Source organism: Lynx canadensis, chromosome A1 (genome assembly GCF_007474595.2).
Source record: "Lynx canadensis isolate LIC74 chromosome A1, mLynCan4.pri.v2, whole genome shotgun sequence".
Taxonomy (NCBI): domain Eukaryota; kingdom Metazoa; phylum Chordata; class Mammalia; order Carnivora; family Felidae; genus Lynx; species Lynx canadensis.
Genome location: NC_044303.2, coordinates 89959656 through 89985476, shown reverse-complemented (window position 1 = coordinate 89985476; position 25821 = coordinate 89959656). Strand labels below are relative to the sequence as shown.

General features: G+C 37.1%; 1 protein-coding gene across 1 annotated transcript in view; it reads left to right on the top strand.

Annotated features, from left to right (window-relative positions):
• The window catches only part of CNOT6 (CCR4-NOT transcription complex subunit 6), a 75722-nt gene extending 50124 nt beyond the window's left edge, over window positions 1–25598 (top strand). Inside the window, 11 exon segments of the mRNA XM_030315953.1 lie at window positions 1856–2042; window positions 4207–4292; window positions 12434–12523; window positions 12619–12687; window positions 13968–14125; window positions 14912–14938; window positions 14941–15071; window positions 15658–15812; window positions 16735–16965; window positions 18763–18965; window positions 21575–25598. Coding sequence (XP_030171813.1) covers window positions 1856–2042; window positions 4207–4292; window positions 12434–12523; window positions 12619–12687; window positions 13968–14125; window positions 14912–14938; window positions 14941–15071; window positions 15658–15812; window positions 16735–16965; window positions 18763–18965; window positions 21575–21787 — 1550 coding nt within the window. The 3' untranslated portion in view covers window positions 21788–25598.
• The last annotated feature ends 223 nt before the right edge of the window (window positions 25599–25821 follow it).

Genomic DNA, 25821 nt, shown 5'->3' with positions numbered 1-25821 from the left:
ACCTGAGCCAAAATTGGGAGTTGGATGCTTAACCAACTGCGCCACACAGGTGCCCATGCATGTGTTTTTTTCTAGTATTTTTCTCTCTTTTCATTTTGAGTAGTTTTGTTGCTGTATTGTGAATTTTGCCCTGTTGGGCAATGCATATTTTTGTATTCCTATAACCAGTATTGAACTTTATTTTGGGATACAGTTAGGTTACTCAGAAACAGTTTAGTTCTTTTGAGGCTTGCTCTTAAACTTTCTTAGGTGAGACCAGAGCAATCTTTAGGGCTGATTTTTTTTTTTTAATGTTTTTATTTATTTTTGAGAGAGAGAGAGAGAGAGAGACAGAGCATGAGCGGGTGAGGGGCAGAGAGAGAGGGAGACACAGAATCCGAAGCAGGCTCCGGGCCCTGAGCTGTCAGCACAGAGCCTGATGCGGGGCTCGAACTCATGGACCGTGAGATCATGACCTGAGCCAAAGTTGGACATCTAACCAACTGAGCCACCCAGGTGCCCCTGATTTTATACCACTAATAAGTCCAGCACCTTGTGAGTTATGATACATTTCCTTCTGGTAGTTGGCAGCAGTAGCTAGCTTTAGTTCTGTGTAAATGTAGGGATTGTTTTTACTTCTTTTGGGTGTTTTTCCTTCTGGCTCAGGCAATTTCTCACATGTTTATACTGATCAATACTTAGCTGAAAACTTGAGGGGGAACTTTTTCCCATCTCCAGACTTCTTTGTTTATCTCTTCCTCTCTGGTACTGTCTCTGCCTTTGTAAATTCTGGTCATCTTGGCTTCCCTGCTCCAAAACTTAGGGGAGATCACTGTGCTGCCCTTGGGATCTCCTACCTGTGCAGCCCAGGAAGCTGAGACAGTTGTAAGGCCTGCCTTGTTTGTGATCATTTGGGGATCACTCTTCTGCACTGGTTGAAGTCTAATCGCTGAAATTTGTTGATTCATATATATTGTCTGGTGTGGTAGTTATTCAGGTAGGATAGTAAATTTGGTCTCTGTTACTCCACCTTGATTAGAAATCTTAAGATTGCTTTTTCAGCCAATAGAAAATCAGTTCTCAAAGACTAGTGTATTTCCATTACATCTGTTTGTTTCATTCTGTCTCAGACTAGATCTTAGACCATTAAAGAGATTGGAGGAAAGTTCTTAGATGGATTGTAGAAATGACTGTCATCTTACCAAGAAGTACCAAAGTACTGATTAAATGTTACATTGAAAGAGATTACTTTCTTAGTTACTGAACCCGGGGTCTACTACTGTTTGATTATGACTTCATATCTTTGATGTTTCTGGGCAAGTATTTTTGCTTGTAAATTATTCAGTACAGCTTTTGTTTAGTTATATGATTCTTGATGCAGTTATCACTTGAGTACACTGGTCTTAAAACTTTGTTAAGCTGAGAATATATGGTTTACCTTTTTTTTGCAGGCAGAATTCTTGTTTTCTAGAGTATATATAGGAACAGCCTCCGAGAGAGGATTTGATTTTTTTTTACGTATCCAAATTGATCGTGGTGACATACTAGATTTATCATTACTATAAATCATTCATATCTTTCTTTCGTGTCATAGCTGAGGCAACCTTAAAGGATAAAGTCTTAGCTGTTGTGCTCTTAAAAAACAATGATGCATTTTAAACACTGAGATTTTTTTAGTTTGCTAAGTAGAGCTTATAACCTAATCATAGCAGTACGTTGTCCTAGAATAGGTAAGCTTTCTCCTGTTAAACCCTTCCTCACAATGTTTTGAAAGATAGATGATTATTCATTGAAACATCTAAATGTTATTTGATCCAGGGACCAAATTGTAGACAACACCATATAATCCTTTCCCCATTTTTTCCTTCTCTTACAGGAAAAGTAAGAAGCTTAAGCTCATCTTTGTGGTCACTAACTCACTTGACAGCTTTGCATCTGAGTGACAATTCCCTGTCCCGCATTCCTTCAGACATTGCCAAGCTTCACAATCTGGTGTATCTGGACCTGTCCTCTAATAAAATCCGGAGTTTACCGGCAGAACTCGGAAACATGGTATCACTCAGGTGTGCAGATTCGACTTCTTTTCTGACTTTAACCCCCTACAAACAAAATAGAACACTTATTTTGCTAGGAAACTGCACTACCAATTAAATGGTATTTGAACAAGAGCAAACATAATTGTATCCCTTGTAAAGTTTTCTGGGAAAATTGAATGTCAATAAATAATAAATTAGGTAGATACATTGCCTAAAATTTGTTTTATTGCTATGTTATGTGTAATATACTTTATTCCTAAACAAAATTTTTGGATAAAGTGGGGGTAAATAAATAAAAGGCAGTTATGTTAATCCTACATACGGACTCTCCTGTTACAAACGATTGTGGTGCTTTCCCCTCTAAATTCTGGGGTACCATATTATGCTTAACACAGGGTCCAGGATACCACTGCCAAGGAATGACACCTTTTTGGCCATCCCAGGGCTTGTACGCATGATAGTAATAAAGCCTGGACTCAAAAAAAAAAGCTAGAATTAGTCACTGCATTTGGAGGACTACAGTGCGGAGTAGAGGAGTAGATAGGATATGGAGTCACACAGTTCAGTTTGGAATCCTGTGACTTTGCCATTTACAAGTTGTGTGATTTGGGGCAATCTCCTTAACTTTGCTGAGTGTTTTGTCCTCTGTAAAGTTACTGTAAAGCCTACCTAGCCAGGGCTGAGATTAGAGATACCTGAGATAATGAGTAAGAAACTACTAGCACCCTGCTGGACACATATTGTATTTAATAAATGGTAATTGCTATTTCTTTTATTATCCCTGTTTTTTTGTATGGTAGATGGGATCCACCTAAGTTGAAAGTAAAGCTAATTTCTAGTTATTATGTTAATCCCAGTGGAAAAATCTTGCTCCATATCGTATTACTTGCCTTTTCTTTTATTCCCCTGGCTGTTTTGCTGCTTCCTACCATTTGCTGCATAGTAAAAAGGAATAAGGACCTCGTGAGAGTTTCTTTACCTTTGTTATTCCCACTCCAGCTTTTTGACATTGTTTTGGGCTTAATTACTGAGTATATACCATGACCATTTTTAATCTCCTTAAAAGACCTCCTTTCCCATGTGATATATGTGGAAATAAATGGGAACAAATTATTTAGACTTGTTTAGTTTATGGCCTCACCAGCCTCTGGTTCACTAAGTAGTAACCGAGGTTCATTTAAATTCTAAGAACCAGGGATTATATTGGTTCTTTTTTTTTTAGAAGTAGTTCTCCTCACCTTTAAAAATTGATAAATAAAACTTACCGCAGAAAATTGTAAGTATCTCAGTGTTGGGTCTTTGTTTCTTTTCACTACTGAAGATTCTTTTGATAGTTCATAAAAAAATATTAATTGTTAATAAAGCTTCCATTATGTCTAATGTAAAACTTTAAAATTTGGAGAAATATTAATGGTAAACTTAATTTTGCAGCTGTCATAAGCTGTTTTCAGTTGGTGCTACATGATCATTTTAAATCTCATTTAACAATTCACTTGTTAGGCTGTTTTATCATTTCCACTTTCTTAAAGTTGTGTAGTAGACTACATGTGGCTGGATCAGTGCTGCTCTTGGGCAGTCTGTGGACTGTGCCCATTTGTAAACTGTGTCATCAGCCTGCAGTGAAATAGACAACGTGTGAGAGCAGTTTTGTATCTATTGAATCTAATGCACTTTAAAAATATGACTTGTGCTTTGTTGGTCTTTTTTTTTTCTCCTCTCTTTTCTTGAATTAGAAATTTAAAAAAAATTTTTAAAAATTACTTAAAAATATTTAAAAATATTTTAAAATTTTTTCAATATTTATTTTTAAGAGAGACAGTGTGAGCGGGGGAGGGGCAGAGAGAGAGACACAGAATCCAAAGCAGGCTCCAGGCTCTAAGCTGTCAGCAGAGAGCCTGACACAGGGCTCAAACTCATGAACTGTGAGATCATGACCTGAGCTGAAGTTGGATACTAACCCAGGTGCCCCGGTTTTCTGTTACTTTTAAAATGTTTGGTCTGTGGCAATCTGGGTTTTTTTTTGTCGTGTTTTGTTTCTTTGCTACATCATTGTTTGAGAAGCACTATATTAGACATTGGAATATAATATAAAATTTTTCATTCTGAGAAGAATATTAGAAATTATAGTGCTGATTTTAGCCATGGGTTAAAAGGTAATATATGTTCTGATGTGGAATTTTTACATCCACAGGGAACTCCATTTAAATAACAACCTGTTACGAGTTCTACCTTTTGAGCTGGGAAAACTGTTTCAGTTGCAGACTTTAGGCCTGAAAGGTATGATTTCTCATATTTGTGCTTCTTGTGGTTTGTATGTTGTGTCTTTGAGTCTAAAGAAGCTGTAAGAGGGGGATCTTGTCGCCAGGGATTTGCAGGCTCACTCTTCCCCAAACTTCATCAGTTTTTTAGGTGCATCCCAGTGGTTTTCTCTCTTGTCCACCTGGAGACTGTCTGCTAGTCTTTGTATTCCTTTTTACTCCTAGCCCGGCTTTTCTTTCTTCTGTCCTTTGTTTCAGTCAGTTCAGTGTTCTGATGATACATTCCTCAGATCATACTTTGTCATCATACTATAAATGGCTTTCTTTTAAAATTTTTTTTTTTATGTTTATTTATGTTTGACAGAGTGCAAGTGGGGGAGGGGAAGAGAGAGAGGGAGACACAGAATCTGAAGCAGGCTCCAGGCTCTGAGCTGTCAGCACAGAGCCAAACATGGGGCTCGAACTCATGAACTGTGAGATCATGACCTGAGCCGAAGTCAGATGCTCAACCAACTAAGCCACCCAGCCACCCTTTGGCTGAGGCTCCTTAAAAGTCCTTTAAAGTTTTGTTTTAACTTTGAAAAACAAAAATATAAAATGTAGCAACATCAGAATGAACAATTAATATTGTGTCACTTTTGTGTCTGTTTTCTAATACAAAGAAATAGAACATTACAGAATGTAAAAACCCTCTTTGTTCTTCTTTAGGTCCCTTTCTCATCCCAGAAGCAGCTACTGTTTTATGTCCTCTTAGTTTCAGGTTTTGTAATCTTAACAGTATTTATTTTACAAAAATGTGTTCATTTCTCTAAGGATTCACAAACTTTATTTGACATTAGGGTCATTGGTCACACATGTCCACATTGTGTTAATGTGTATGAAAGCCTTGGAAGCGTTGGGGAGTGATAGGGCAGTCTTTGTGGCACCTTAGTTTTTGAGGATCCCTTGCTCTTTCATTTCAGAAAGATCCTCTAAAATGTTTGACATCTAGGTTTTAGGTTTCTTTCTTCGAAATAGAGTTTCACCGATTTTTTGGACAAATCCATTACTTTTCTGAGCTTGCCCCACTCACTTGTTAACTTCTGACAACCGCTGATTTGTTCTCCATTTCTAAAACTTTGTTATTTCAGGAATATTGTGTTAGTAGAATCATGCTGTATGTAACCTGAGAATAGTTTTTTCCACTCAGGTTTGATGATTCTTTGATGATTCTCGCAGGCTGTTGCATGTTTGCTTCTTTATATTGATGAGCAGTGTTCCATGGTATGGATGAATCATGGTCTGTTTAACCAGTCACCTGTTGAAAGACATCTGGCTGGTTTCCAGTATTTGGCTATTGTGGATGAAGCAGCTATGAACAATTCTGTGTACAGATTATTATGGCACATAAGTCCTCATGTCTCTAGGATAGATACCCAGGAATGCAATTGCTTGGTCATATTTTAGTGTTGTTTAGTTTTTTAGGAATCTGCCAGACTTTTCCAGACTGGCTGTACTATTTAACATTTTCACCAGTAATGAATAAGTGATCCAGTTACTCTGAATCTTCCCCAGCTTTGGTGTTGTCACTATTGTTATTTTAGTTTTTCTGATAGATGTGCAGTGACATCTCATTGTGGTTTTAATTTGCATTTTCCTGTTAGGTAAAGATATTGCACATTTTTGCATGTCCCTACTTGTCATCTGTGTGTCATCATCTGTGGAATATTCTTCATGCCTTTGCCCATGTCCTAATTGAATTGTTTTTTTACTGTTGAATTTTCAGAGTCTGTTATATTTTCTGGATACTAGGCCTTTGTCAAATATGTGATTTGCAGACATTTTTTCCCCAGTGTGTAGTCTTTTCACCCACTTAACACACCCAGTTCCAGCGCTGTGGGGCTTTCCCCCACACCAACAAGCAATTCTAGGATACCAGCTAGATGTCCTGTAATTCAACTAAATTCTGACACAACCTACCCAAAGATAGCCTCAGATTCCATGGATAAAAGGTTCAGTCCCACAGGACTGCTACTTGCCCATGCCTCCCTAACTTCAGATTCCAGTCACAAGGCCAGGTTGTCACCTGTGCTCCTGATCAAGGTTCCCGCAGTCCCCTCCTTGGGTTTGATCAGTTTGTGAGAGTGGCTCACAGTAATAAGGAAACCCGTTTACTCACAGATTCCCAATTTATTATAAAAAGATATAACTCTGGAGCAGCCAGATGGAAAAGATGAGTAGGGCAAGGTATGGGGAAAGGGCACAGAGCTTCCATGCCCTCTCCCTCTCTCCGAGAGCACCACTCTTCCCGAGTCTCTATTTGTTCACCAACCCAGAGGCTCCTTGAACCCCATGCTTTTGGGTTTCTGTGGAGGCTTCATAACATAGGCATGACTGATTAAATCATTGGCCTTGATGATTGAGCTGACTTCCAGCCCCTCCTCCTGGGGGACTGGGACTGGAAGTTCTAACCTTCCAGTCACATGGTTGGTTCCTGTCAGCCAGTCCCCATCCTCCTGTGGAGGCTGAAAGTTACTTCATTGACACCACAAGAGGCACCTCTACAACTTCACTTTGGAAGAAATCCTTGAATCACTTTCAGGATTTTAGGAGCTTTAGGAACAGTGGATGAAGATCAGATATGTATTTCTTATTATAAATCATGATGTTACACAGGGTCTTTTCTGTAACAAAAGGTTTTGGTTTTGATGAAGTTGTTTATCATATTTTCCTTTTATGCATCCTGTGTTTTGTACTGAACGTTTCATGGCTTTATGTTTTACATTTAAGTCTGTGATCTGAGTTAAAATAGAGCTAAAAGAAGTAAAGGAGTAGTTCAAGTTTCATTCCTTTGTCTGTGAATGTCCAGTTGCCCTAGCACCATCTGTTGAAAAGTCTACCCACCATTGAATTTCATTTACACCTTTCTCTCGAATCAGTTGGACATATCTGTGTGGATCTATTTCTGGATTCTCTCGTCTTTTCCATTGATGTATGTGTCTGCCCCTTTGCCAATAGTTACTTGAAAGTTGAAATAAGGTAATTAAGTCTTGAAATAGGATAGACTGATTCCCCTACAATAGTCTTTTTCAAAATGTTTTTAGCTATTTTAGTTCCTTTGCCTTTCTATATATATTTAGAATAGTCCTGTCTATAGTTAAAAGAAATATTGCTGGGATTTTGATCAGAATAGTGTTAAACCTGTATATCAAATTAGGGGAGAATTAACATCTTTAATATGTTGAGTGTTCTGATCCGTGAATACGCCATGTCTCCTTATATTTAGAATTTTGTTTTTTTTTCATCAGTATTGTGTAGTTTTTGGTATATAAACCACATAAATGTTTTGTTAGATTTATTTCTAAGTCTTTTTGTTTGGGTTTCTTTTTTTTCAAGTGGTTGTAAATTATAATGTATTAAATTTTGCTTTCCATGTGTATGTTCCTGGACATAATACAATGGATTTTTTTTTTTTTTTTTAATTTCACCCATCCTCCCAACCCCCACCCCCTTCCCTCTGGCAACCACTAGTTTGTTTTCTGTACTTAAGAGTCTGGTTTTGTTTGTTTGTTCATTTGTTTTGCTTTTTAGATTCCACATATAAGTGGGATCATGTATTTGTCTTCCTCTGTCTAACTTATTTCACTTAGTATAATAACATTCCATTGTACGTACATACCACATCTTCTTTATCCATTCATCTATGGATGGATAATTGGGTTGCTTCCATATCTTCTTGGCCATAGTGAATAATGCTGCGTGGAATATTACTTAGCCATAAAAAGAGAGAAAGCGCAAGATCTTGCCATTTGTGACAACGTGGATGGATGTACAGGATATTTTATACTTAGTAAAATAAGTCAGACATGGTTCATATATCTTTTTGAATTGGATGGATTTTTATATTTTTATATTAGAGTCTTAGGAGTTGCTTTTTTTTGGTATACTTAATGGTAAAATTTTTGGGAATTTTCTATGTAGAAAATTATGTCATCTGGAAATAGGGATAATTTTATTTCTTCCTTCCCAATATGTCTGCTTTTTCTTTCCTTTTCTTGACTTATTGTACTGACTAGAACTTCCAGCATCATGTTGAATAAGAGTTGTGAGAACAGACATCCCTCTTTTTCCTGATATATGGAAGTATTCTGTGTGCACTATTATGTATAACGTTAGCAGTAGGTATTTTGTAGATTGTCTTTATCAATTTGAGGAAGTTTCCCTCTGCCCTTTTGCTGAGAGTTATTAATCATGAATAGGTGTTTAATTTTGTCAAATGCTTGTTTTGTATCAGTTGATATGATTTCTTTGTTAGCCTTGTAATTGATTTTTAAATATTGAACCAGCCTTGCATTCCTGGAACAAATCCCACTTGGTCATGGTTATAAATCTTTTTGTATATTGCTTACTTCTGTATGCTAATATTTTCTTAAGGATTTTTGACTCGATATTCATAAAGGTATTTGTCTTTAATTTTCATTTATTTTATGCTCAACTTGTCTGGTTTTGGTATCTAGGTAATGCTAGCTTTATGAAATGAATTTGAAAGTGTTCCCTCATCTTTTGTTTTCTGGAAGAGAGTCTATAGAATTAGAGTTAATTCTTAAAGTGTTTAGTAGAATTTTCCAGTGAAACATTTCGGGCCTGGAGATTTCTGGTAGTTTTTAAATTTTGAATTCATTTCCTTTAATAGGTATAGGGCTATTTAAGTTTTGTACTGGGTGAGTGAGTACAGTTTGTGTATTTCAAGGAAATGGCCGCATTCATATATGTTGTTAAATTTATGTATCTAGAATTGTTCATGGTATTCCCTTATCCTTTTGATTTCTGTAGGGTTTATATTTTTTATATTGGTAATTTTTGTCTTCATTTTCTTTGTGAGTCTTGGTAGAAGTTTGCCAATTTTATTGATCTTTTCAAAGAAACCGCTTTTTAAAAAAGTCCTCTTTTTCTGTTTTCAATTCATTGATTCCTATTTTTTAGTGTTTTTAATCCTTTTTGCTTTCAGTTTATTTTGCTCTTTCTAGGTTCTTCAGATGGGACTTAAGTGTTTATTTTGAGAGAGGGAGCACTCAAGTGGGGTAGGGGCAGAGAGAAGAAGAGAGAGAATCCAAGCAGACTTAAGGCAGTCAGCGCAGAGTCTGATGTGGGGCTCAATCTCATGAACCATGAGATCATGACCTGCGCTGAAATAAAGAGTTGGATGCACAACTGACTAAGCCGCCCAGGCTCCCCTGAGACTTTTCCTTTTCTAATGTATACATTAGGTGCTATGAAAGTCCCTCTTGGCTCTGCTTTAGCTGTGTCCAGCCACAAATTTTGTGTCCCTTGGACACTGGACAAGAATATGAATTGGGTAGAATCTTCTATAAATCTCAACTGGATCTTCTATATTAACACTAGGGTCTGTTAGATTGATGGTATTTAGAGGATTTTTTTGTCTAGTTCTTTTTGTTTGTTTTTGTCTAGTTCTGTCAATTGTGAGATGAGTGCTGAAGTATCAGCATAATTGTAGATTTTTCTATTGTCCTTTCAGTTCTATCAGTTTTTGCTTAAAATATTTTTTAGTTCTTTCATTTTGTGGATGCATGTTTAGAATTGCTGTGTCTTCTCCTTTATCATTACATAATGTCACTTTCTCTAGTAAATTTATTTTCTCTGAAATCAACTTTATCTGATATTAGTCACCCTTGCTTTCCTTTTGTTAAGGTTTACATGACGTATATTTTCCCATCCTTTTCTTTTCAGCCTGCTTGTATTGTTATATTTGAAGCAAGTTTCATGTGATAACATACATAACTTATCAAGTCTTGTAGGGCTATCATTTTACATTTTGAGTGAAATAATAGAATCTCTAACTCTATGACCTTTCATATGCCCCCTGTTTATAGTATCATTGTCTTAATATTTTCTCTACCTATATTTAGAACCAAGTCAGTGTTACAAAGACATTTTAACGGCTGAACATGAGTTAGAAACCTTAAGTGAAGGAAAGCCTATGTTTGCCCCTTTTTAAAGACCATGGTCTTTTTTCTTATGTTCCAGGGTTCCTTCTTTTATCATTTCCTTTCTATTTAGAGAACTTCTGTTCTGATTCTTTTATAGTAGGCCTGCTGGCAACAGATTCTCTTAGTTTTCAGTCCTCTGAGAATGTCTTTATTTCTCCTTCATTCCTAAAGGCTGTTTTCACTGGGGATTGGTTCTGGGTTGTCGGTTCTTTTCTTTCAGCACCTAAAGCTATTGTGCCACTTCCCTTTAACCACCATGGCTTGTGATGAGAAATCTGCTCATTCAAGTTGTGTTTCCCCTAGTTCTTACTCTTACCTAGAGGGAAGGTGTTTTACTCTGGCTGCCTTCAACATTGTCTTTGTCTTTAGTTTTTAGAAGTTTAGTTGCTGTGTGGTTTGTTGTGGGTTCTTTTGAATGTGTCCTATTTGGATTTTATCAGACTGTTGAATCTGCACGTTTGTGTTTCTCCAAATCTGGGGAGTTTTTCAGCTGTTATTTGAGTACTGTTTCAGCTCTGTGCTTCTTGTTGTCTGTTTCCATAACTCTGAGGACATGAACCTTAGAATTTTCTTGTGGTCCTACAGGTTCCTGAGGCTCTTTTCATTTTTTTTTTTCAGTTTCCTTTCTGTTGTTCTGTTGTTCAGTTTCCTTTCTGTTGTTCCTTACTGTCTTCCAGTTCACTGATTATTTCCTTTAATGCTTTATTTTGCTGTTGAACCCATCCACCGAGCTTTTTATTTCATGTATTCAGTTTTTCAGTTTCAATATTTCCATTTTTAAAAATATGTTTTGTTAATTTGCCAAAACTTTTTCTTGGTTGAGTCTTCCTATTTTTTCATTTATTTCAAGCATGTTTGTAATTTCTCATTGAAGTGCTCATTGAAACATGCCTGCTCTATTTAGGTCAGATTATTCTAATGTTTTTGTCATCTTGGTGTTGAGTCTTGTTTATCTTTATTCATTTAGTTTGAATTCTTCCTAGTTCTTGGTAGGATGAGTGATTTTCACCTGAAACTGGACGTACTCATATTATATTATAAAACTTTGGATCTTACTTAAACTTATTTTGCTCTTTCTAACTGCTCTGGCAGAGAAAGTGAGGGGGGCAGTATCTTTTGAACTTCTTTCATTTGGCATGGTTAACATCTTATAATCACTTTATAATGATTTATAAATCATTTGTCCTTTTCAATTTATAAAATTTCTTATTAGTCTTTCTTAAAGTGGAGCTATGGTATCCAGGACCTTCACTGTTCAAAACAGTTCATTATACTGTTAATTTTCATAAGCATATAAGAAATCCTTCTGAGAGGATTTGAGACTCTTGTAGATACATGTAAATCATTGCATTTGCTTTCATTTTTAGCACTTATGAAACCGTCATTGAATTTACAGATGGCTCACAATCCTGAGGTTTTCCCTTTTCCTTAGTGACTACATCTTTTTTAAAATTAAAAAAAAAAGTTTTTATTATTTTAGAGAGAGAGCATGAGCAGGGGAAAGGGGCAGAGGGGGAGAGAGAAAGAGAATGAGAGAATCTCAGGCAGGCTCCATGCTCAGCACAGACTCTGACAGAGGGCTCAATCCCACAACCCTGGGATCATGGGATCATGACCTGAGCCAAAATCAAGAGTCAGATGCTCAACCGATGGAGCTACCCTGGCGCTCCAGTAACTTGATCTTAAATCAGATCTGTCCCATCTTGTTATTGCTTTATTTAGTAGAGTTTTTAAAAATCTAAATGAAGACTACATCTGTCATGAGGATATCTTCGTGTTAGCTTTGTTGCATCTTAACTTTTGATTCTCTGATCCATTATAGTGGCTGTCCTCTTTCCCTTGTCCTCTTTCCCATTCTTCCCCGTCCAGTTTCACTTGCTTTTGGTTGTCATAAAAGTGTTGATGACACAGGGCCAGATACAGAGCACTATTAGATATCTTCTAGATTGACATTAGTCCACAATAATTGTTTTCTGGATACTTCTGCAGAACGTGGTTTCAATCATTTTTATTCTTCATGTCAGAAACTGAAAAAATATTTCCTCTAGTTTGGTATCTTACTAATAACTACATATATTGTGATAGGTCTGATAATTTTGGTATGTTTTTTCACTTTTGCAATATTTTATTACCTTTCTTGGTTTCATTTTACCTTTTTAAAAAATATTTCCAGGAAATCCACTTACCCAGGATATATTGAACCTCTATCTGGAACCAGATGGAACAAGAAGGCTACTGAACTATTTGCTTGATAATTTGGCAGGTACTGCAAAAAGAAGTAAGTGGTCATTTGCTTAAATGATTTTTTCAAGAAGATGTGTAAGAATATTACTTAATTTTGTGTTTATATTCAACTAGTTTCAACAGAACAGCCACCTCCAAGATCTTGGATTATGTTACAAGAACCGGACAGAACAAGGCCAACTGGTTGGTAGCCTTATATTTTTTAACTATTTTTACTTGATATTACATATCTAACAGTGTTGTTGGCATTCTTTAGATTATGGACTGTGTTACATTTGTATGCTTGAGATTGATTTGGCTTGGGAGATCATAATAAAGACTTAATTATTGCTTACCTGACCTCTGTAATATGCTGTAGGTCTGCTGTAGAGCAATGCTTCTCAACCTCAGGCATTTTTATCCCCTGGGGGACATTTAGCAATGTCTGGAGACATTTTTTGATTGTCACAAATAGGGGAAGTGCTACTGACGTCTCATGGTTAGAGATCAGAGATGCTGCTGAGCATGCTACAGTGCACAGCACAGCCCCCCACAGCAAAGAATTTACCCACCCGTAATGTTAGTGATGCCATTGTTAAGAAATTATGTTGAAAAGATGCCTTTGCACACTATTTTTTTTTTAATTTTTTTAAATGTTTATTCATTTTTTGAGAGAGAGAGGAATGGGGGGAGGGGCAGAGAGAGAGGGAGACACAGAATCCAAAGCAGGCTCCAGGCTCTAAGCTGTCAGCACAGAGCCAAACATGGGGCTCGAACTCACGAACCGTGAAATCATGACCTGAGCTGAAGTCAGACAGCCACCCAGGCGCCCCAGCTTGCACACTATTTTTTAATTGGGCTGTAAAGAATTGATCAGACTCATTTGTTATAATAAATATACCAAAATCTTTATATTGGAAGTTTTCAAACCCTATTATGTTCCAAATGTATTTGATACTACAGAATTGTAAGTCAGCTAAAGCACTTACTTGAGAGAGAAATTGAACTAATGACCCCTAATTTCCTTTTAACTTAAATTGTATGAAAATAGTTTGGGAATTACATGATGTGTATAATAGGATTTAGTCTATGATACCTTTTCCTTTTGTGTGAATTAATAATAGTTGCTCTTTAAAAGAAAATAAGCCATGCCTATTAAGAGGATACAAAGTGGTAGGGGGAGTATAGAAATGAGGAGCCCTGGTCTTACAGACCAAGGGACTCAAGATCTTAGTCTTTTAGCTTTGAGCCTTCTGTGGTATCTCTGTAGCATTAGCTAACACATTATGTTATAATTTGTTCACCTATCTGACCTTCCTTCCTTATCCAACTTATATCCGCTATGTCTGGCAGATAGTAGCTTTTCAATGAATATATATTGAATGAATAAAGTCAACCTTAGCATTTAAGTGAAAACTATTGATATTAATTATGTTTTTTTTTTCTGCCACGTGTGTGAATAAGTAAAGTTATCTTTCCTACAGCCTTGTTTTCTGTCATGTGCTATAATGTTCTTTGTGATAAATATGCGACCCGGCAGTTATACGGCTACTGTCCATCTTGGGCACTAAATTGGGACTACAGGAAAAAGGCCATTATTCAAGAAATTTTGAACTGCAATGCTGATATCATAAGTCTTCAGGTAAGTCATTGGAACAGTGTTTAAATTGTACAAATGCCCCAGTGTTGATAAGCAAGGAGCAAAATGGGAATGCATTACCCTGACACATTTAAAGTTCCAGCTTTAGCACTTCCTAAAGTATTGGCTTTTTCTGTTTTTAGTGAATCCTGGAATATTCACTACCTGCTTCATTTAGCTGCGCTGTGCTGCCACATTAAGCAAATAGGTTATTTTGGGTTTTAGGCATTTGCTTTGACAGTTAAAATATTCATCTTTCCCTCTCAAATGCCCTTGCACACTATTTTTTAATTGGGTGGCAAATATTATTGAAACTGTGGCATTGTCAAGGTATGGTTTTGCTTTACCATCAGCAGTAATAGAGGAATTAGGACACGGTGGAAAGAGCGTTGAACCTGATGCACAGTAACTTTGGGGTCTCAGTCCTCTTCTGATAATTCATATGACCTTGGGCAAGTCACTTTCTCCCTGTGGTCTGAAAGTATGATCTGTGATGTTCCTTCTACCTCTGTTGATTCTTGTTCCCCATCTATTATAAAACATAAGAAAATATACACACATGGAGGTGTATGTCTTTCCATTATTTACTCCTAAGCAATAGGATACCAGCAGGTATCTATAAAATGACAAGTAGGGTTTCAGATAAATATGTTGGAAAGATGTTATGTCCTCATTGTGCATAGCAGTCCTTTGAAATTATTTGAGCCCCTCAAACTGTACACATAAAGTTAATGCGTAGGACTGATTTTTTTGTCTTATGAAATAACTTTGCCATTTACAATTTTTCAGGAGGTTGAAACAGAAACAGTATTACAGTTTTTTTTCTGGTAGAACTGAAAGAACGTGGCTATAATGGATTCTTTAGTCCTAAATCTAGAGCTAGGGACAATGTCAGAACAAGAAGAAAACATGTCGATGGCTGTGCAATATTCTTCAAGACGGAAAGTAAGTCCTCTTACATTTAAAAAGAAAATTTTCTCAGTATTTGCAGGGAGTCAAGGGTGTGGGAAATTAGTCGACAAATAAGAGAATGAAGCATTGTTGTTACTGCTCAGTAAAACAGTACTCTTCCATAGTTTTGTTTTAAATCATCAGAAATAATCTTGTTTTGGAGACTTGTTGAAGTGCTGCTGTTTCTTCAGGTGTTTACTAGGGTTTAACTCCAATTGTTAATTGAAACTTCTTGTAATTAACATTCCCTCTAGGATGGTAGAGGGATTCTTAAACCCAGATTTTGGAAAAGATTTATTTAAAAATTACAAGATGGACTATTCCAACATGAAACTTACACAGAAGATGACTACCTTATCTTACATTGTAAAAGTATTTCAAGATGTTATTTGTATCAGTAACAGACGAAGAATAACTTGAAACAGATGTGGGAAGCTTGGTGTTAAGTGTGGACGATTTTCCATAATGTGATTTACTTGCCATTGTATTTGTTCAGGAAGTTCGGGAAAACTGCATTTCCCACAAAGCTAATACTTTGGTATTCCCAATTCTATGTTTGTGTGTGTGTTTTGTTTGTGTTTTAGATTTACTTTGGTTCAGAAACACACTGTTGAATTTAATCAGCTAGCAATGGCAAATTCAGAAGGGTCTGAAGCCATGCTGAACAGAGTCATGACAAAAGATAACATTGGAGTTGCAGTACTGCTAGAACTTCGAAAGGAATTGATTGAAATGTCATGTGAGTGACCTTTTCACTTCCTGTAAAATTGACCTCCAAAATCTGATAGAAAGCAGAAAATTTGTTACATATTAATAGTCTTGTCTAACACCTGAAGAAACTCAGTGAGAATTTAAGTCCTTTCTAAAATATCCTATCCCTTTCTCTCTACCACAAAGCTTAAGATTGAGAAAGCAGTGCCCAGAAAAGTATTCCAAATTTTGAAAGGCATAAAACAGAGGAGACAAATGGGTGTTTTTGCTCCCCACTATTTTTCACACAAAAACAATGTTGAAGTAAATATTAGTTAAAATAACTGCTCAGAGAGAAGAACTCCATACAGTCCCGTAATTTCTTAACAGCAAGGATACTCTGTAAGCTAACTTCTCTTCCTGACCTACTTGTAATCATTACTTTAAATGTCTTGCGTTTTGGATAAATGGACCACTTATTTCAAATTAAAAGTATATTTAGAGTGACCATCGTGCTGAGAACTGGAAGTTCTGTCACTTGAGGAACAGTTGGAACTAGAGATACTTAACCTGAAGAGTCAAAAATGAAGATGGAGCTTGGTGACTGTATTAAACATATCTAGGAAAAAAGGCTGTGGATTTGATTTTGTGAGACTCACTTTAGGACATCTTGATGAAGCTAGAAGTTTCAAGGAGATAGCTGTTTTGGCGGAGATAGAATGGGCTTTGTTCAAGTAGTGAATGCCCTCTACTCAAGAGTATTTACCCAGAGGCTATTCACCCAGAGGCATAGATGACTGCTTCTCAGGTTTGTGGTCCTGTTGATTGATTTAGTTGTCCGGAGATTGTTAGGTAAATTTTAGGGTCCTTTTTTGTTTGGAAACTGTAGAATCCTTTAAGAATCCTGTAAGAATATATGGGCTGATGGGCGGGTTTTGTCTGTCTGTTTCTTTTCTTTTTATCTAATATAGCTGGAAAGCCCCATCTTGGAACAGAAAAACAACTTATTCTTGTGGCTAATGCTCATATGCATTGGGACCCTGAATACTCTGATGTGAAGTTGGTTCAAACTATGATGTTCCTCTCAGAAGTGAAGAACATTATTGATAAAGCCTCACGAAACCTCCAGTCCAGTGTATTGGGAGAATTTGGAACTATTCCACTGGTGTTATGTGCAGATCTTAATTCTTTGCCAGATTCTGGTAAGAAAAGTTCTTTTATATAGAATGCTTTTTTGACTTAAAATGTTTTTGTAAGGTATCATTTCTGATAATCCCAAATTTAGTCAAAATGAATATTCAGTTTGTAACGTCAACTATGAATCAGGTTTAACATATTTTGTGTGCAAATAGGGAGACTATTTTAAAAATGAGATGAAAACCTAAGAAGGAAGGACATTAATCATCTTCGATAAACACGTGGTTGATAACTTGAAAGAATGTGTGATTAGATTTCCATATCCCCAGGTGACATATAATCCAGACTCTGAGAAGGTTATTAAGACCACTTCTTTGGGATTCCAGCATGTAGTAATACAAACCAGTTTAAATTGGATATTTACAGGATTTCCGTTTTGGTGGGCTTGATTAGAAAAAATAATCCTTATGGGTGCTGGGTGGCTCAGTTGGTTAAGTGTCTGACTTTGGCTCAGGTCCATGATCTCGCGGTTTGTGGGTTCAAGCCCCGTGTTGTTCTCTGTGCTGACAGCTCAGAGCTTGGAGCTTGCTTCGGATTCTGTGTCTCTTTCTCTCTCTGCCCCTCCCCCACTTGTGCTTTGTCTCTCTCTGTCTCTTAATAATAAATAAATGTTAAAAAAATTTTTTTTAATATAAAAAAAATAAACCTTAGGTGGAAATTGAGATCCTTTATTTACACAGATCGGGCAAGTGATTTGAACAACAACAACAAAAAAAAAACAAAACACCAAAAAACAGGGACTTGATTTTTATTACAAAGCAGAAGAATACAGAAAGGCTTATTTCTGAATACTTTTCCATTAGATAGTACAGTGAACAAGCCGTAGTTCTTATAATATCAAACTAAGTACTTACTCCTTTTTATATTTCAGCTCCTCCTTGATTATAGTCTCTCATTCACACAAAATACTTTCCCTGGCACTTGTGTATGTGTGTAAGCATGCATGCACACACATACGTCCACTTGGGTTGGTTCAGTTCACTAGTACATCACTGCCGTCACGATACATGGGAGCTGTAACTATGTTAAAATTCATTTTCAGGGCAAGTAAAGGTAGCTGAGGTCCATAATTCTTTAGTCATCTCATCAAGCTATCTGGGCATTACAGCTGCTAAAGCAGTTGACAACTATTCTCTAGTAGTTGCTGTATGTGTGTTCTGCATTCTGTTTAGCTACAAAGTATCTGAGGGGCAAAGGGAGACTCTAGTCAAATAATACATAGTAAGTCTCATTTCAGTGTTAAAAATAGTGGCAGACGCATGGGGAAGTGTCCAACCTTGTTAACTAATGAAATGCAAAGTAAAAGAACTATTTGTAGAGCCCATCTAACCGGTGGCGTTCTCTTATGTAGTGGGCAGTATGTATAATGGCACATTAATCCTAATCTTGGTATTTTATACCAAGTAAATAATTCAGCATAAGCAGAAACCTACATACTAAGATGTTGATTATGGTATTAATTCTTTTTAAAAAGTAGAAGAAACAACCTGAAGTTTTTAAGAACTACGGAACTGTGTTTAACAAATATGAAACAACCAGGGCAGTTGTATTAAGCAGCCATTAAAAAAATGGTGATCGAAAAGACACGAGTTCATGTGCCACAGCAAAGTATAAAATATGCAGTATACTACAATCAAAACCATGTAAAAATGGATTTAGATAGGTTCTAGGAGATGTAAACAACCAACCAAACATTTTAGAAAGGAGGAACGTGCTGTTTAAAGTATTTACTATTACATTATAGTTTTGTACACTGCATATTCTACTTGACAGTGAGCAAAGGACCTGTATCTTCATTATAGGTGTTGTGGAATACTTGAGTACCGGTGGAGTAGAAACAAATCATAAAGATTTTAAGGAACTGAGATATAATGAGAGTCTTACAAACTTCAGCTGTAATGGGAAAAACGGGACAACCAATGGAAGGATCACTCATGGTTTCAAGTTGAAGAGTGCCTACGAGAGCGGTCTGATGCCTTACACAAATTACACGTTCGATTTCAAGGTGACTTTTGAGATTGAGAAACTTTTCAAACCTCCAGTTTTTTTGGAGAGTCTTGTAACTTTATTATGTCTTTAAAATGTGGATGTGTAGAGGTGCCTGGGTGGCTCAGTCGGTTGAGTGTCCGACTCTTGATTTTGACTCAGGTCATGATCCCAAGGTCGTGGGATCTAGCCCCACGTTGGTCTCCTTGCTGAGTGTGGAGCCTGCTTGGGATTCTGTCTCCCTTTCCTCTGTGCTACCTCCCTCCCCGCAACCACTCATGTGCACACATGCATGCGCTTTCTCTTTGAACACAAGTGTGGGTGTGTGTTCAGACTGGAAGCAAGCCATCTTGAATCACTTCACAGCAGTGTTCTCTTATCACTCTTCTGTGGAATTTGATGTGATCCATGTCCCATTCCTACTTGAGAGGTACTTGATAGAATCATTTCCAGGGTGAGAAGTCATATGAAATAATGATAGTAAATCCTGAGTTAACTGTTTTGGGGCAGATACATTTCTTATATGCTCAGCTGTTCGGAAAGTACTGTGTAGTATCTAATTTGGTGTCAGCTGGAGTGGCATATTTCATCTCTCATATTATAATTTAAGTGAAACTGTACTCCTCAAGTGCCAAAATGTGTTTTATATTAGCCATTTTAAAATACATCTTCTATTTATTTCATACACAGTTAACGGCTTACAATATGGAGCCTTGCCTTAGAGCTTCTCCTCATTTTTAATATCAGTGATTGTTGGGGCGCCTGGGTGGCTCAGTCGGTTAAGTGTCTGACTTCGGCTCAGGTCATGATCTTGCGGTCTGTGAGTTCGAGCCCCGCGTTGGGCTCTGTGCTGACCGCTCAGAGCCTGGAGCCTGTTTCAGATTCTGTGTCTTCCTCTCTCTCTGACCCTCCCCCGTTCATGCTCTGTCTCTCTCTGTCTCAAAAATAAATAAATGTTAAAAAAATAAATAAATAAAATGATAATATCGGTGATTGTTTAGGACTTGCATTCATCTGCCCTTTTTAACCATCTTTTGAATTTCTGCTCTGCTAAATCTTAGTTTTCCATTTCTAACCTCCTGGAAAAAATAATCATTCAGATTAGATTATGTGTTAGAGTGAAAATACTAGCGTTAGCTGGTTCTTAATTTTAGAGGGGGAGCGCTGTTTAGACTTAGAGCTTGAAATCTTTTTAATTTGACTTTGGAGGAGCCACAGTACTGTAGATTTAACCCTGGGAACAAATGAGTGTGTCCGGTTGAAGAGAGGCTAGAGGAGACTCTGGGGAAAATGAACATGTGAACAACAGAAGAGTAAACAGAGAGAGGAAGAAAACCAGGGCAGTGTAGGAGCCTACCTGACAAGGAAAGAAGGCCTTTCTAGGGAAAGAGGAGTGTGCTTTGTGCTTCAGAAAGATGCTGGTGAAAGATGCTTCACTGGAGAGCTAGGCACAGAGACTGGAATGTGGTGAGTTGAAGAATGAGGTGATTGATAGTGAAAACCAATTTTTTAGATTTTTGTTTTAAAGAGGAGGTGAGGAGGGCACCTTCGTGGCTCAGTCAGTTAAGCATCAATTTAGACTCAGGTCATGATCTCACGGTTCATGAGTTCAAGCCCCACGTTGGGCTCTATGCTGACAGCTCAGAGCCTGGAGCCTGCTTTGGATTCTGTGTCTCCCCCCCCCCCCCGGCCCCTCACCCACTCATGCTCTGTCCTCTCAAAAATGAATAAACATTTTTAAAAAATGTAAAGAGGAGGCGAGGCTGATAACCAAAAGGTGGGAGAGATAGGGATTTTTTCTCTCTTGTTCCTGTTGCTGATACAGAGATAGGAAGACACCTGAGTGTGCTTAAATAGTTTTGGCTGAAACCATGTTGAGGAGAGGCTCAAGTTACAGGGAGGAGAGGGGCAAATAGACGCCAGGTGCTGTGCTGGGTGCTGCTGAGGATGTGAAAGGCAGAGATGGCCCTGCCCTCATGGAGTTGACAGTCTGATGGGAGAGGCAGGTCTCAACCAAGCAGATGAGTGTGTAGTTACACCTGGGGTACGCCTTAGCAAGAGAATAAACTTGGAGGTGGTAGCAGGTATTAAGTGGGTGAGGGCAGGATTCAAGAAGGTCTTTGGAAGGTGAACTCAACACGCGAAGGCTGAGAAGAAATGAACCAACTGACATGTAGAAAGAAGAAAGTGTTCCAGGCAGAAGGAACAGTATATGTGGAGGCCCTGGGGCAAGAAAGAGCTTGGCATCTTCAAGGAATGTCTTCCCCACCCCCACCTGGAAAAAAGAAGGCTAGTGTGGTGATAGGGTAGTGAGCATAGGAAAATGTTACAAATCAAGTTTGGGCAGAGAAGCAGAGGCCATACCACGAAGGATCCTGTAGGTCTCATTAAAGATTCTAAAAAGTCCAGAAAGGAGGAAGAATGCATGATTATTTTTCCTACCTAAACTGTCTTCATTCTGCTAGATTGGACATTTGGGGGACAATTTGGTTTATGTCTTCCTACCTCTCACACGCCAGCCACTTTCTTTGTTTACCAAACATGACTGTAAGGGTATGTCTTGAAAGCTTTCAGTGTTTCAGTATTCTCTTATGTGAGGCTGTATCTTTTTTTCCTTCTATTTTTCAGGGTATAATTGACTACATCTTCTATTCTAAACCTCAGCTGAACACTTTAGGCATCCTGGGACCTCTGGACCACCACTGGCTAGTTGAGAATAACATCAGCGGCTGCCCACATCCACTCATCCCCTCCGACCACTTCTCACTTTTTGCACAACTGGAGCTCTTACTGCCTTTCCTGCCCCAAGTCAACGGCATTCACCTCCCTGGCAGGAGGTAGTCAAGTACCTTCAGAGGACAACCTCAATTTCACTTGTAAACTCATAAAATCTGAATGTGGGGGAGTGAGGTATGGCCACCAGGGTTTTGTTTTGTTTTCTTTTCCTTGAGGATTTGAATTTTCGATCTTGATTATTTGATAAGGATATCGTATGAAAGCCAGGTGCTAGCAACAGACAAATTCTGAGCCCAATATGCTTTATATACTGTTAGACAGGGATCGGTGTGTTTACACCTATCTTTAATTTGTTACAAGTAATTTTCCTGTTTCTTCTATCCAATGTAATATTTTCATGCCTTGAAATAGGAAAATGTTTGAACAGCATATTCTCTTTGCACAGAAATCTGTAGCACTACTTTTTTGAGGCCAGTAATAACATCCAGAGACCATTCTTCCATACTCTACTCCCTCCCTTTTCAGACTTGTTTGTAAAATAGAGACTTTGAATTTAGCCTTTATGATTGTATATGATCCACAGAAGACCTGATTTATGAAATTTTGTACTAAAAATTCAGATTTGGAAATGATTGTATTGTAAACTAAGGCTAAGTTTTTTTACTGTTTCATGTGTTATAAAGGCCAGCTTGTAAAAGAAGTTGCAACAGACTTTCTCTGCTGATGATTTGCACTGTTAGGGTTTTGTTAGCCCTTTTGTACTACTTTATTTTTAAACTGAGAACATTGCTCTTTAAATCTAAATCTGCTTAAAGCTTTGGACATTTTCTCAGACCAGAGGCAACTTATTCATGAATTCCTGGGTTTTTACAAAAACTGTCTACCAGGACAGATAAGCTGAGCAGTGAATGATCTGTAGGCATTTATGGACTGAATGTAATGGTTGATATATGTACATTCTGATATTTTTTAATCTTTAACTTTTTTAAGTTAAAAAATTCCAGCTGCTTGGATACAGCTTCTTAACTCCTTTTTGAGACACTTCCTGTCCTATCTCCACTGTGCCTGCCTAAATTTGTTCTCACCAAGCACTGCCTGTGCATGCAGAGAAAATCTGTGCATCCTCTTTTATATTTTTTAAATACTGTTTTAACATTTGTGGGAATTTTATGAAAATGCTTTTGTATGAGCTGTGGCTTTTTTTCCATTGTGAAGCATTGAATATCCCATTTTGGAACATGTTCATAGGGTGGGTCCCTGGGTCTTTGCTCACCAGACCCAAGCACTGCTTCTTGGTGTCTGTCATTGCACAGTGCTGTTCGTCACCCAGAATACTACTATCATGTGAATTCTTTTTGTTTTCCATGTGTTTTTTTTTAATCATTCCTTTTTAAAAAAAAAAAAAGAAAATAATTTTCCATTTATGAAACAGTATAAATGAGATGTATTTTCAAAACAGGTCCCTACGACAATTCTTCAGATCATTTATAAAGTGACTGAGTCATTTTAGTAGGTCAACCGAGAAAGGTTCTGTTGTACCCTGTATTTTGCCCATAGTGCCAGTAGTAGATTAGAGATTAAAGCCAGCTTTTAACTTGCAAAGGTAACTTGTATGTATTCTGTTCTCATTCATTCATTCTCTCAAAAGTCAAATGAATTCAGAGGGAACGTGGTCTAACTGCTTTTGTTTCAACTGCAGGCAGGGGAGCAAAAGGACACCATGTGAGCATTAAGAAAAAACGTTGAGATGTTCTTAATTTTTATACAGAGAATGAGTCATTTTGGATAATGACTTAAAATTTTATGAAAAATATTCAGCACTTAAATGTGCTTATTCTGTTTTTAAGAGAAAATAAAATTACATGCTGTTTAAATAAATGATTTTTTTTCTTTTTTAAAGAATTTTCCAAAAGGTGTTGATCTTGAATCTTTGTCTGGGACCTGGTTTTTCCTTTGAGGGTTTTAAAGATTTTGTTGTGATGACTTTTTATTTTTTGCTTTTTGTTTTAAGTTGTGCTGACACCAAACACATCCGGTTTATAATCAGTACATTGGAAAGCTGGTATTACTGATGTAGAACCAATGCATAACTTTTTATGGGGTTTTTGTTTTGTTTTGTTTTATTTTTTTGTAAAGTGTGAATAAAAGGTGTGTTTACTCATTTTTCCTAAACACTGTGTTGGTAACGTGCATCATGACAATTTCCAGCGAGGGCGAGCTGGAGCTGGTTGGACTGATGAGGCAAGGGAACTGCTTTTCCTATGATCTGCATTACGTGAGAACAGGTCCAGAGAGCTTTATGGACAGGGGAGGGGAGAAGCACTTACTCATTTGTATTTGTTAACAGAGGATGTATTCTTTTTGTAGATGCTGGAACTAGAGTGCACTTGTTAGATGCTAAAGGTTTGAGCTTTACACAAAATGTTTTCATCTGTGTTTGTTATTGTCTACAATATATTCGAATTTGGGGGCAGCATAGTAAGATATGAGGGCCTATTGTGTCTCAACTATTTGTTCTTGCCTCTTCTGGGCACACTGCATTCTGTGGGCCAGTTTGAACAGCTTCTCCATCTAGTGATAAATTGAACCAAGGGTGTAGATTTACAAGTGTCACCTTCAAAAGAGAAAGAAATATTTTGGGTCCGTAGGGACTGAACAGTCACACCAAAATAGACTGATAACTTTTGTTAAGCAAAGTTTTGTGTTTTAAATCTTTTCTGTGTCCTGAGTAATTTCCAATAATCCATACTCCTTAAAATGCAATAAAAATTAGTATGTTTTCACAGTATAGACTTTTTTCAAAATTCTGTAACACATATATTTAACGTGGTGTTGCCATAATGTAATTTCAGTGTTCTTGCTGGATAAATCCATTTTATGAATGTTTTACAGAGAATTTTGGGGTATGTTTTCTGTTTTTACTGATCAGAAATTTGGAGGCACTCAATTGTTGTAAATCTCTTGAAGTACATTTTACCATATTACTGGTAATTATTTATGCTTTGAGAATTTAAATAATGTTCATCAAAATTAACTTATGGCATAATTTAAACTAAAGTTGTAGAAATTGTTGATTGAAACTTCAGTAGTTCTAGAAGACAGGCAAGGAACATCTCCAAGAAATGTGTTTTCATTCTTGATTTGGTGACAGCCAGGAAAACTTATTTTGAGTTAGCACTTTGAAACCTAAGGACATTATTAAATTGGGTGGAATGCACTTCTAAATGTTGAAATTAAAATTTCAAAGCTTTTCTAAGATTCAAGCTTTCAGTGACAAATTCCAGTTGTAGTATTCCATTTTTTACTATTTCAATTCATGGAATTCGTTTCCATAGTGACTTCTAAGGTCTTGGGGTCATGTCATCTGTAAGACAAAAGCCAACCTAGGCAAAGCAATTACAGCAGTTTGTTCTTTTAATGAACCTATCAGAGTATTCCATACAAATGCTGCAGATAATTCAAACAACACCTTTAGCAAGTGTCTCTCCCCTACTCAGAAACAGTATTTTAAGATGTTCACTTGGCTCTTCTTTTTAGTTACATAAAGTTTAATAACCGGTATGTTGAAGTAGCGTCTAAAATAGAAGATCTAGTCTTTATTCACAGTACATTATCTTGTGTAATATGCACTGGGCTAATTTGTGTTTACCGTTCATGTAACAGAACCCAGCACATTATCTGCACTAAGCTTGAAGAATGTCGCATTTGCCTAGGCAGCTCTTTGATAAGGGTCATGGGAAACTGAATATGTACCTATGGACTGGTGGTAACAAGGGCTTTTACTGTTCTTTTCAGTGGAACCTTCTTGGTCAAATTGTAACTAGCTAGTATTATATTTATATACAGGGTCTCTTTTCTTTACTGATGTATTTTCCTACTCATAGCCAACCAATAAATTCAATATCTGTTTCAAATATCTTAAAAGTGTAATTTGTATAGCTGTAGTACTGAGGTTTGAGAAGAATAAGTGTTAGCAGACCATATGATTAAAATTCTGAGTCGTCTGGGACAGGGTTGTAAGTCATCCTCTGAAAGGGTGAGTGAATGAATGGGCCGTGATATGGGAGACCATGTACTGACTGTGTTTTCTGTATAACACTCCTATCTTTGCCAAAGTTCAGTTTGATATTTGGGCAACT